The following is a 12,247-nucleotide window of genomic DNA, read 5'->3' on the forward strand; positions in this document are numbered from 1 at the left end:
AAGCATGTCATGATAGCCAATCATAGCGCGTGATTAAGATTGACAAGATTCGATCAGCCAATCCCATCCCAGTAGGCGGGGTTCTGTCCGAATGCGGGTGGAGAAAAAATTAAACCACGCTGTTCATATACTAGCGTAGGCTAACCTGCACTTCCATTCATCACGGCCGAAGGAAAAGGAGGGCGTGCTGTATGTAAGTGACGAAGATGAGTTAAGAACGGACATCGACGGTTAGAGCCGTTGAGAATTCCGTTGTTGTTTTTTTATTCAAATACAAAACTCAAATTTGGTTTGTATTAAAAACAAATTAAGCGAGTGACAACTAAAAAAAGAGCTCGCGCTTCCCGCCTGTTCGGCCACATTCTTTGCCCTCGCGCGCGGCCCTTCTTCTTCTGTTCCAGGATTCGAATTTAACGTTTGTACCGACTTTTTACGTTTGTCTTCAGTCTTCAACGTTTTTTACCCGTCAAAGGTAACCGAAAAAAGGAGATTTTTTCTCGCCGCCTGCGTCTCGACTGCCAGCAGAAGGAGACTCTGCCTCGTCTCGTTCCTTCGGTGGGGGTTTCTCCTGTCGTTCAGTCCCGTAGGATGATGCCGCCGCATATGAGATTTCGGAGAAGGTCATTTCTCGGGCTGCTGTTCCTCTTCTCCCTGTCTACCTCGGCGCTTTACTTCATCTACTCAGCTCCTGGAATAGGTGAGTCCTTCACCCCTTCACCTCTTTCACCAGCTTGGTCAGCTCTTGTTTTTCTATCCCTTTGGTGGCTGACGGTGTGAGCCAAGCTCCTGACAGCTGAGGAGGACGAGGCTGAAGTCGACTTCCCATTCCCCAGCTTTATCGAATTTTTCCGTTTCACCTTAAATGGTGCGGCAGTGACATGCTGGCACCGGAGGTAACGTTTACTGCTGTACCATTTAAGGAGGAACGGGAAAATTCGATAAAGCTGGGGAATGGGAAGCTGAGGCCCTTTTTAGATACATACCTAAAAAAGATGGTGTTCTGGTAGTTACTTAAAAAAGATGGTAGAGGCAGTGGTTCTGTTTGTAACCACGAGTTCTATATAGAGTCATTTCAATGTTTGATGATTCTTAGGACTGGAGAGCACCAAAAAGGTTCTTCAAGCTTGACATTGAAACAATAGCAGAACCTTTTTGGTGCTATATAGAACCATTGTAAAAAGGTTCTATGTAGAACCTTAGGTTCTTCTGTTGTTGCAAACTTGACATCATAATAATAGCAGAACCCTTTTAGGTGCTATATAGAAACATTTTCAGAAAGGTTCTATATAGAACCATATATAACACATTCTCCATCACTCCTAAGAAACATTTGGCTCTTGCAAAGAACCATTAAGCATGGAAAGTGTTCTATATAGAACTCATGGTTCTAAATTTCCTTTAGCAGAGAACCCTTGAAGAACCATCTTTTTAAGTGTGTAGGCTAGATGACAGAAGAGCCCACAGTGACGTATGAAGCTTGTAAAGGACAGTTATGGAGACGAACATGTTGGCGGTGCTGCTTTTTTGCTGTGGGGCTTCATTCATTTCTATTCAATTCAGCCCCATCTGCCTCATCTTGCTGAAGTCTAGGTGGTCTTACCAGCAGCCGAAGATGTTAGGGGGCTCTTTTAGGCCAATTACTGTCATTCCTACACCGTGTGTCCAAACATATCCAGACACACATTGGTGTTCAGTAGCTTGTATCTCTATGTAGAAGCACTGGCCATAGAATAGGACACTCTGAAGAAGCCCCATAAGAGCCTAAGGTCACTATGCCCATTGCCAAGCATGGGCTAGAGGGGTATAAAGCCCCCCCCAGCTTTGGACTGGAGTGATGGAGCTCCATCCAATACCTTTGGGATGAGTTGGAGTGTCCAGAACTGGTTATCCAACATCAGTACCTGACCTCACTAATGCACTTGTGGCTGAATGCAACCAGATCTTCACAGCAATGTTCCGACATCTAGTCTAAAGCCTTCTCAGAAGAGCAGAGGCTGTGACTGCAGCAGACTTCCTATTTAATACCCTTAGGAACCACTGGATGAGCAGGTGTCTCCAAACATTTGGACATTTGCATCATCATTCATATCATAATAAACACAAGCAGCATCCCTGCTGTTCTACTGTTGGGCTCGGCACATCTTAAATGAGGTTTAGCATGGTAAATGGGTTTAACAGCTGTTACAAATGCAGAGGAAATCGATGCCTGTGTATTTTCGCTGTTCATTGATTAGGGTTTCTGATTTTGATGGTACTCTTATCGCTTCAGTGGTGGGCATCGATTATCATGTATATCCACATGGTGTTGTTCTTTTTTAATTCAAGGGCCAAGGTCAAATGTTACAGCAATACATTACAGATACAATACAAAAGAAACACAGGGAATGGCAGTCTTTCTGGATTTTCTACAGTGTTTCAGAGTATTCAAATAGATGTTATATATTCCTTAAACTAGGGTTGGGGCAATAATGCGAAAATATAACATCACGGTACTCAAAGACATTTTCACGATACACAATATGTATCACAATATTTTGTTTTTCTGAGGTTTCCAAAGTTGGAACCAAGAAAAAAAACCCTGCTATTGAATTGAATTAACCCCTCTACATTCCAGGCTTATCACATGCATGTTATTCACTAACTACAGGGACTTCATTGCAAACTTGTTGAGCTATTCATAAGTTATAGAAGTGTGCAATAAAACTTTGGGCATGCTCGTGGCCCATTGCATGTTACTGGGTTTAAAAAAAAGAAAAGACCTTTATTCAGTGTTTACAACACTCTCAGAAATAAAGGTATGAAACTGTCACTGGGGCAGTGCCCCTTTTGTCACTGGGGTGGTGCCCTCAAGGCTACATCTCAGTACCTTTACTCAGGGAACATAATTGTTCCATAATCCACTGAAATGATGTTTTCCAAGTTGTACTGACTCCACACACCTCGTCTCGTCTCCAGGCTTTTCGTTTTATTGTTCTATTTTAAAACATTCGGTTATGAAAAGGTACAAATATGTATTTTTCACCTGGAAAAACTTATTTAAGGTGCACAATTGGACCTTAAAACCACTGTTGTACCTCTGAGGTACATTTAAATTGTTTGTACCTTGATGATCGAAAAATGTACCTGCAAAGTGCCTTCATTACTTTCTCGCTTTGAAATAAAACATGAGGTTGGTCATAGGATATCCACACTATGCTCAGAGAAGCGTACTGTGACGTCTCATTATAGCGATAAAATATCGCCACATTGCCCACTCCCTTGCTCTTTTATTGGAAAATATGCTGGAAGCAAGTTTACAGTGCCCTTTCTTCACATGTAGTGTCTTTCTATGATGGAAAAACAGGGCTGTTTTGGACAGGGCCGAGTGCCGACCCATGCTCGGCATCATAAGAGAAAGTATGCGGCCTACCAAGAAGCTAGTACATATTTTTATATTCTGACCTGTTATGAGTCAGTCATGTTTTCACAATGTCTCACACTGTACACTGTCAGAAATAAAGGTATGAGACTGTCACTGGGGGAGTACCTCTCTTGTCACTGGGGTGATACATCTCAGTACCTTTAGTCAGGGAACATAATTGTACCATAATCCACTGAAATTATATTTTCCAAGCTGTATTGACTCCACACACCCCGTCTTGTCTCCAGGCTTTTTATTTTTTTGTTCTGTTTTAAAACATTAGGTTATGAAAAAATACAAATATGTACTTTTGTACTTATTTAAGGTGCACAATTGGACCTTAAATCCACTGTTGTACCTTTCAGGGTACATGTACATTGAACAAAAATGTATCTGCACAGAACCTTTATTTCTAACCGTCTTTTTGTGTGTGTGAAACGTGACTAAAGTTTTCAAAGTGGTCGCTTTAGCAACCTTCAATCGCTATTCAAAGGTCATTGTTTTTATTGCCACAATTGTGCTTGTCGTATTTTCTTCTGTGAGGACATTTTATTATCTACTGTTAATAGCTTGATGGTGGATGGCACATGCTATTGACAGAGGCTTCTGAATGAGGCTGTGATGTTCATTTAAACAAGAAAAAAAAATGTCCTCAGTTTGTATGACCAGCTTCCTCAGTTTCTTCCGTTGGTGCAACCGCTTCCTCAACATAGACACAGGGTTCTTAGACACTTTAAAAGACCAAGCTTAAATGGGCATGACAGTTCCTGTAAGAAATTAGGGAACCTTTGGTATGAGGCGGGACCAGTGCAGCGGGACAATGTTTGACAGATTGTTTACCCTAGAGCTCAGCTTTAAAATCCTCACATGGTGCTCCAAAGAAGGTTAAGTAGATTCTAGTGTGTCTGCCCTCAGCTTTGTCATTGAAGTCCTCACAGTGAACTTTCTGGCTCACAGAGGTTCTCAAACAGGCCATTCTACCAAAACTGCATGTCCAAAAGTTTGTCTTCTGACATTAAGGATATTAATAGGGCATCTGTCCCCAATTTGCTGCAGTAACAGCCTCTACTCTTCTGGGAAGACTTTATGCTAGATGCTGGGACATTGCTGTGAGGTTTTGATTGCAGCTACAAGAGCATCAGTGAGGTCGGGTATAGATGTTGAGTGGTCAGTTCTGGATTACTCTAACTCATCCCAAAGGTATTGGATGGAGCTTTGTCACTCCATACGGACATATGGTGTACACTATTAAAAAAGATGGTTCTTTAAGGGTTCTTTAGTAAAGAAAATGATTCTATAAAGAACCAAGAACACTCAAACAACCCTTTGTATTAATAAAGGGTTCTTACCATCATGAAAGAGTTCTTCAGAATGTATTGTAGATGGTTCTATATAGATTTTTTTAAAGCATTCTATATAGCACCAAAAAGGGTTTCTCTATTGTTATGATGCCAAGCTTGTAACAATGGAAGAATGGAGCCATCTACAGCACATTCTCCATCAGAAGAACCCTTTCATAATGCAGAGAACCCTTTAATCATGCAAAGGGTTCTTTATAGAACATTTTTCTTTGTTGAGGTTTACCCACCCCCTTCGTTCATCATTCCGGTCGCTGCCAAGAGTCTCTCAGGCAAGAGACTTAAGGTCCCACTAGCTAGAAAGAATGGGTACAAAAAATCATTTGAGCCCACTGCTGTGAGCATTCTGAATAAAGACATAATAAATAATCCCCTACATAGTACTGCTGTTGTAAGTGTTTTTAAGTGTTTTATGTGTCTATGTATATATGTGCCAGATTGCCAAAGACAAATTTCCATTTCATGTAAATTTAATGGACAATAAAGTTTTTCTTATCTTATCTTATCTTGAGGAACCCTTGAAGATTCATCCTTTTTAAGAGTGTATCTCTTCCTGTCTTTGAGTCTCTTAATGTATCAGAAATGAGTTCACACACATGCTCTGATGGTTTGTTCTCTAAAAAAATCTTGATCTTTGATGCATGAGGATAAAATCAAAATGTTAGTAACTCAGGTGCTAGTTAATGGCAAAACATATGTGTGGTTTGCCCTACTTTGTTTCTGCAAATGCAGCAAGAAGTATTGAACTGCAGTAACCAGTCAAAGGATTCAGTCTGTAGCTTTGAAGTGAAAGCCCATAGCATCAGAAACCACAGCTGCAAGACAGTAATAGCAGGGCACTTCCAGGTTCTTATTTTACGTATTTTTCTGAGGGCTGAATAATAGTTTGAGAAAGTCATGTTAGGCTTATGATATTTATTATGACATTTGGACAGAAAAGGGGTCAGAAATGTACATAAATGATTCCGAAATGGAGCTAATACCTTGCAGTGCATTAAAACCTCTGATTATTACCCCTGCATTATTTTGGCCAAAAATTTGGGCAATGTTTTATTCATACATATAACAATACATTTTGCAGCCCTAGTCTGTAGTAATTATTTGTTAGTATGTCCACACATTTCTTAGACTGGAGCACATACAAAGTTCTGCACTGTTGTAACAGAAAGCTAATCAGGTGTTTAGTCAGAGAGAACAAACTGAAGAATGCAGAACTGACTCAGACTCTTAATTCGAGAAAGTGACTTTGCTCTGGGGTGGGTAATATAAATATAATGATATGATACTGTTATTGTAGTAGATCACGCCATGATGAGCTTTTTTCAGAGCATTCAGAATTAGAGCATTTAAAAAAAACCAAATCGTTCTTTGCTGTTTGCCCTAGTGCTTCATTGTGGCTTTTCCAACTTAACAGACCCCCCAAAACAGTCTACAGTCTAGAGTGTGAGTCTGTTTGCTTACAAGCTTGAGGCTTACCAAGAGTGGATGGCAGCCGAAAGCAGCACTGCGCTGCTGAGTTAAGAGTGTTATTGTTCGCTGATGAATAAATTCACAGAGTCAGGCTTTTAGCTACATCTGGCTGGCAGAGAGCGTGACTAGGAGGTGAAGTACATGTGCGCACACAGACCACCTTTTTAAATAGTTCTGTGCAGTTCTTAGACTTATAAAGTGAAAGTTGTAGAGGGTAAAAGAAGCAACAGAGGAGATGCTATAAATGGTTTAGTGTTATAAACTGAAGATGAAAAAGGCTTCTCGCAGATTCTTCTGTCTAGTTTCCTTGACGGGGTGGCAATCAATGCATTGCAGCTGAGAAATGCAGTACACTGAAAAAGAGATGCATTGAATTGATTTGATTCAAATGTGTACACCATTCCCACATGACACCAACATGTATTGATGTAGTATGTTTTATTCATTCGGAAATGATGTACACATATGAATCAAGAAAACATCTGTAATGTGGATTTTGAACATGTTGACTATTGCTCTTCGTAGAAGACTGTCAGCTGGGGGTCAGAAAGCAAGACACAAAACGAGCAGTGCTTGGACAGTCCTTTTAGAGATTAGGCATGTCACAATATCATGTACTGAATTTTTTCATATTGTCCTGTGTCATAGTATCATGGCTAGGCTAGTGTGTTAGTTCAGGACTAACATGTTAGCTCCTGGCTAGCACATTAGCTTGGGGCATTTTAAAGCACAGCTTTTATTTAGTGTTTCTACGCTGCTAAGAAATCAGTCTAAATGGATCACTATGTCATTCTAAAGTCTTGGACATTGCACTTGCATAGTGTTGAATTGCACTTGCATAGTGTTGTATCATGTCATAGTGTCTTGGTTAGTGTGTTAGCTCGTGGCTAGCACATTACCTTGGGGCATTTTAAAGCATAGCTTTCGGTTAGTGTTTCTGCGCTGCTAAGAATGCTAAATGCATCATGCAAAGCTCCACTATGTCATTTCAAAGTCTAAGACATTGCACTTGTATAATCTTGAATGCTGTAATAAACTGAAAATGGAATATATATTAACGTAAGAAACCTTTTCAGGCACTCCTTATTACTTTGTATCTGTATCGAACTATATATACATTGAATTGAGATACCATCGTATTGTATAAAACCGAATAGCAGTATAACAGTTGTAACTAGCATAAGTAACTGGTAACTAGCATATTTGAAAACCAGTAAAAAAGACACTGGTCATTTGAATTTCCACTCAAGCTCATCATCTGTGTTTTTGCACATGTTCTTCCCACTTAGTCCATCTATTTGCTCACTTATTAATGACCTGAGGTCTTCTTGGAACCCATTCTCTCCCTCCTGACCTCCCAGCCCCGCCCATTGTTGGCAACCGTTATGCTTTGATGCACCAGAAAGGCATCTCTACAACTCCAGTCAAGGACCAGTAGAACCAGTGTATTAATTATAAATGGTCGCCCCGAGCAGCAGAAGGACGGAAGGTGCGTTTGAGTGGGCTTGAATGGGTTTACATTACAGTTCCAGTGGGAATGAGGAAGTAGGCTGGCACTTCCCATGGAGTAATTTGGACCAATCGGTAAGGAAGTACAACCATAGGAACTGAGGGATTATGTCATTTGTGGAGTAGAATGTGCCCTTTAGGCAATAATAGCAGAAGAAATCACATGACACATGCTCATACCCCACAGACACGCACACACATATCCCAGCTACCATCCCCCATGACCCAAGAGATATTAACAGTGTCAGGAGATGAGGAAAACCATTAGCATATACTCACATGTGCACAGCTGGGGGTTTGGGGGCTTGGAGGGGGAGTCCTGATGGGGCTTACTAAAGCAAATGTCCTTTATACATAGGGTCAGACCCGAGGAGAACCCAGGTGCTTTCCTGTATCCCCTGAGCATTTTGTTTGCCATTTGAGAGAGCAAGGGTGAGAGAGAGAGAGAGAAAGCGAGAGAGCTCAGATCTGCTGCGTCTCCCTGCTGATGATAAACATTTGAACACAGAACACATGGACTGTCACTCTTGTGTTTCTTCACTCCGCTGATTGCTGTCTGGCTTCCCGGCCGCTATAAGTAAGTCAGCGTGAACTTGATTACCTTCGTGCTTACGAAGGCATGCTGTACATCTTCCACCCTCGCTATCTCTTTCGCTCCTTTCTGGGAAGCTTGTGAGGCTTAGCAGGAAAAAACACAGTCCTACATGACAAGCTGTGCCTAATTAATTATTAATTAGTAATAAATTGTCCCTTTTCTTTGAGTCAGCGTTCAAGGCAGTCACTTTAGTCTGAAGGTTAAGCAGTTCCAAAGGGCAGCTGTTTCTACTAATGGTTGTAAATAGCTGACCTCTCAACAGCTTGATTCAACTATGATTCTAAACAAAATGATTTAGTGCCTTGTGCAGTCATGAAATCTTAAATGTTAATCTTAAAAACTATCTACACATTTACATCAATGGATATACTGTAAATATTTTAAGGATGTAACAGTACAATGTACTGTCGTGTTTTGAATTGTATTGCAGTGTATTATCTTGTATTGTAACTAGCATATTAGCTTGTTGCTAGATGTAAGATCAAAAAACATAGAACACAGCTTTTGTTTCAAATATTGCATTTTTATGTTGGATGCACTAAAAAAAGAAAATGGAAACATTAGTAGAAGGTAACTTTATTTTTTTGTATCATGTAATTACACGGCAAATATATACAGTAATATCAGAGTCAGAAACCATCCTTTATTTTACCTAATTTACAGTCAAAACTGCCATAAAGTGCAATATATTATTTTTTCAGCATTAGGAAAAAAGCAGAAAAAATATATTTAACAGAAAATGAATCAGAGGCCTCAACAACTATGATTACAAATTTAGTATTTAGTGTGTCCACACTTTATTACAGCTTCTATTCTTTTAGGAGACTCACACTCAGTTTCTCAAAGAAATCTGAAGGCACACCTCCAAAGTTCAGTCTTTGAAGCTGGTTTTGCATTTTCTGCTCCAAGGAATCTCAAACACATTGAGTGATGTTGAGGTCTGGACTCTGTTCTGAGAACACCAGCAGCTTCTTTGTTTGATTTACAAATTCATTTTCTCTAGTTTTGTAAACTCCTGTTCTTTCACTTTTCCTTTAACTTTCCTCTTCCTCATGTAAGTGGATTATCTTGTATAGAGTCTCCTCAGAAATGTCTTCTGAAAAATGAACTACTTATAATCAATGAGCTGTTTTGATTCGAAATTAAATAAATGAAGGTGGTCTATATGTATAGTCGTGAATATGTATTTATTTGAAAACTCTTATAATAAATAATCTCATAGTTGATTCAGACATTGCAAAATCTTAAGATTGATGCATTTTCACACCCCTACTTTCTACAACGGGCAATGTAGACACTGTAATCTGTTCTAACAGAACTTTCCTCTCAGAAATTTCCTAACCAAGGCCCCGGCCTTCACAGTAATGATGAAAAGACACAGGCACTAACTGCTGGTACTACACACTTCTTTAGTAAAGAAAATGGTGCTATATAGAACTGCCCTTGAAGATCCGAGTGTACGATGTCAGGCTTGTTACAGTAGAAGAACCCTTTTTGGTGGTGTGTAGAACCCTTTGCAAAACGTTCTGTATAGAATCATCTACAGCACATTGTCCACCAGTCTGAAGAGCCGTTGCATGATTTTTTGAGTGTTTTCTTTACTAGAGAACCCTTTAAGAGCCGTCTTTTTTAAGAGTGTACAATGTCAGGCTTGTTACGATAGAAGAACCCTTTTTGGTGCTATATAAAACCCTTTGTAAAAACATTATGTATAGAACCGTCTACAGCACATTCTCCATCGGTCTGAAGAACGCTTTAATAATGCAAAGGGTTCTTTGAATGTTCATGATGCTATATAGAACCATTTTCTTTAGTAAAGAACCCTTAAAGAACCATCTTTGTAAGTGTGTATGTAAGGTTTCTGTCATATGCTTTGTTAATTCAGTATGTACTGTTTAATATGTATAAGCCACAACACTTGAAAGGAACACTCCAGCATTTTCAACCTACTCTATCAGCTGCATCTGTAGCATTCAGTCGATTAGCACAGTCAATGAATTCACTTAGTAAAAGAAAAGAAAACATGGTGACACAAAACACAGTTATAATAGAACCCAGTGGGCGGTTAATTCAGCATGCTACAGGTGCGGCAGATAGAGATTAGGTTGCGAAACGCTCAGGTGTTCCTCTTAGTAATAATAGCAGGATTTTTATACTTACTGTGTAAATATGTGGCTGTTGTCATGAGAAACCCTTCTTTAATTCTTCCCTTGTGATAAAAGCTGATTTTTTTACCTCTCTCATGAGAACACTGCTTCTTGGAGTTACCTGAAGCGTGCATATAAACCCCAATGCATATAGCACACATAATCACACCCCTACACACTCATTAGGCCACGCTGACAGACATACACGTGGTTGTAGGTGTCAACATGCGTCACATTTTCCCACGGACAGCAATCAACCTACTGCTTGATGCTCTTCTTTGTGCTGGTGGTTTCCTTCTACTGTAAGTAAGTAGACCACAGAGTCTGTGTGGTGAAAAAAACAGAATGATTTGAGCAACCTTTGGCACAGATGTCTTACGATTAAAGATTGGACCATTGCATTTAAGTTTTGCCACTAAATGACATGGTTTTGCTGTATGTTAGGGCCACTTCACTGGAGCGCACAGTAGCTTAATCAGGCATTTTAGATGCACAGCCACAAATGCAGCAGGATAGAAACCGGAGCTTTACAGCCACCTTACGTAACTTATCACAAGCCCTGCCTATAAGTGGCTGTAAATGTATGTATATTCTTGTGGAATTCCCAAGTGCATTACTAATGCCAGATGAGTGCATTTTAGAGACTATGGCCCAGTGAATATTTATGATTGATACCAGTACTGATTAGATAGTAGATAAGTATATAATATGAGCTGAGTAGATAATATGAGCTGATATAATTGAATCTGTTCAAAAGTCAAACAGGCTTCGGTAGTTTTATGTAAACAGTGCTTTACACGAATGCATTATTTTATCCATGATGGTGTTTTGTGTGCTATATATATTTTTACTGTTGCCGCCAGGGGGCTTGGCCTGTCACCGCTGCTGAAAAAATCAGAGAAGAAAAACTGACTGATATTTGATAATGCGGGATAATATTTTTCATGTACATATCTGCTGATGCCAAAATTGCTAGGACTGAATGAATTGAGGAAAATATCTGTCATTTTTCTGACCAGGAAGACTAGAACATCAATTTTTCCAGACTTGAGGCTTGAATGTTGAATGTAGCTTGCCAGATAGACCAAAGCTCTGCATTATTAAGTTAAATGTCCCCAACTAGAACTAGTTTAGACAACATTATGTAAGATATTATTAAAATAGCAGCTCCAGCAATTTAAAAATTGCACTCAAATTGTTATTTCGATATAAAAGCAATTAATGGTTCAGCCTTGGCCGATACTTATGCTGATCCATGAACGTTTATAAAATGTAGAAAGTGAGACTGCATCCACTGGAGTAGCATTTTGGAGAAATATAAAATGTATACAGACACTTATCCAGTACTGATACATCTGCAGAACTCAGTATCATCTGATACTATCAGTCAGATGTTATTTTAGTCAGCCTTGATGGAGATCTGTTTCAAGGTCTTTACAGAGCTCACCCTGCTGGGCATTTATCTGTCCTGTCCACCTGGCTCTGCTTCCCTCCTCCATCCCTTCATTTAGGCCACAGTATTTTACCTTTCCAGTGTTTCACTTCTCTTCCTATGTAAAGAACTTTGCGATTTTTTAACTACAATGAAAGCTGCTGTAAAAATAAAGATTAATAATTATTATTAATATAACACAGTCCCTATCCTTTTATCCCTTCCTCAGAAGCCCTTTCTGATGTAAGCGTCTCTCTGGCCGGCCTGTTTTCTTGGCTGTTCATGTAAGGAGACGAAGAGTCAGCTTCGCTAGACTCTTGCTCCCTCATTTACATG

At 39.7% G+C, this 12,247-nt stretch overlaps 1 protein-coding gene across 1 annotated transcript in view; it reads left to right on the forward strand.

Moving 5' to 3' along the window:
* Positions 1 to 176: 176 nt before the first annotated feature.
* The window catches only part of b4galt5 (UDP-Gal:betaGlcNAc beta 1,4- galactosyltransferase, polypeptide 5), a 59,432-nt gene continuing 47,361 nt past the window's right edge, over positions 177 to 12,247 (forward strand). Inside the window, exon 1 of the mRNA XM_036590892.1 lies at positions 177 to 697. Within this exon, the coding sequence (XP_036446785.1) occupies positions 589 to 697 (109 nt within the window). The 5' untranslated portion in view covers positions 177 to 588. The remainder of the gene's footprint in view (positions 698 to 12,247) is intronic.

The sequence above is a fragment of the Colossoma macropomum genome, unplaced genomic scaffold (assembly GCF_904425465.1).
Source record: "Colossoma macropomum unplaced genomic scaffold, Colossoma_macropomum, whole genome shotgun sequence".
Classification (NCBI taxonomy): domain Eukaryota; kingdom Metazoa; phylum Chordata; class Actinopteri; order Characiformes; family Serrasalmidae; genus Colossoma; species Colossoma macropomum.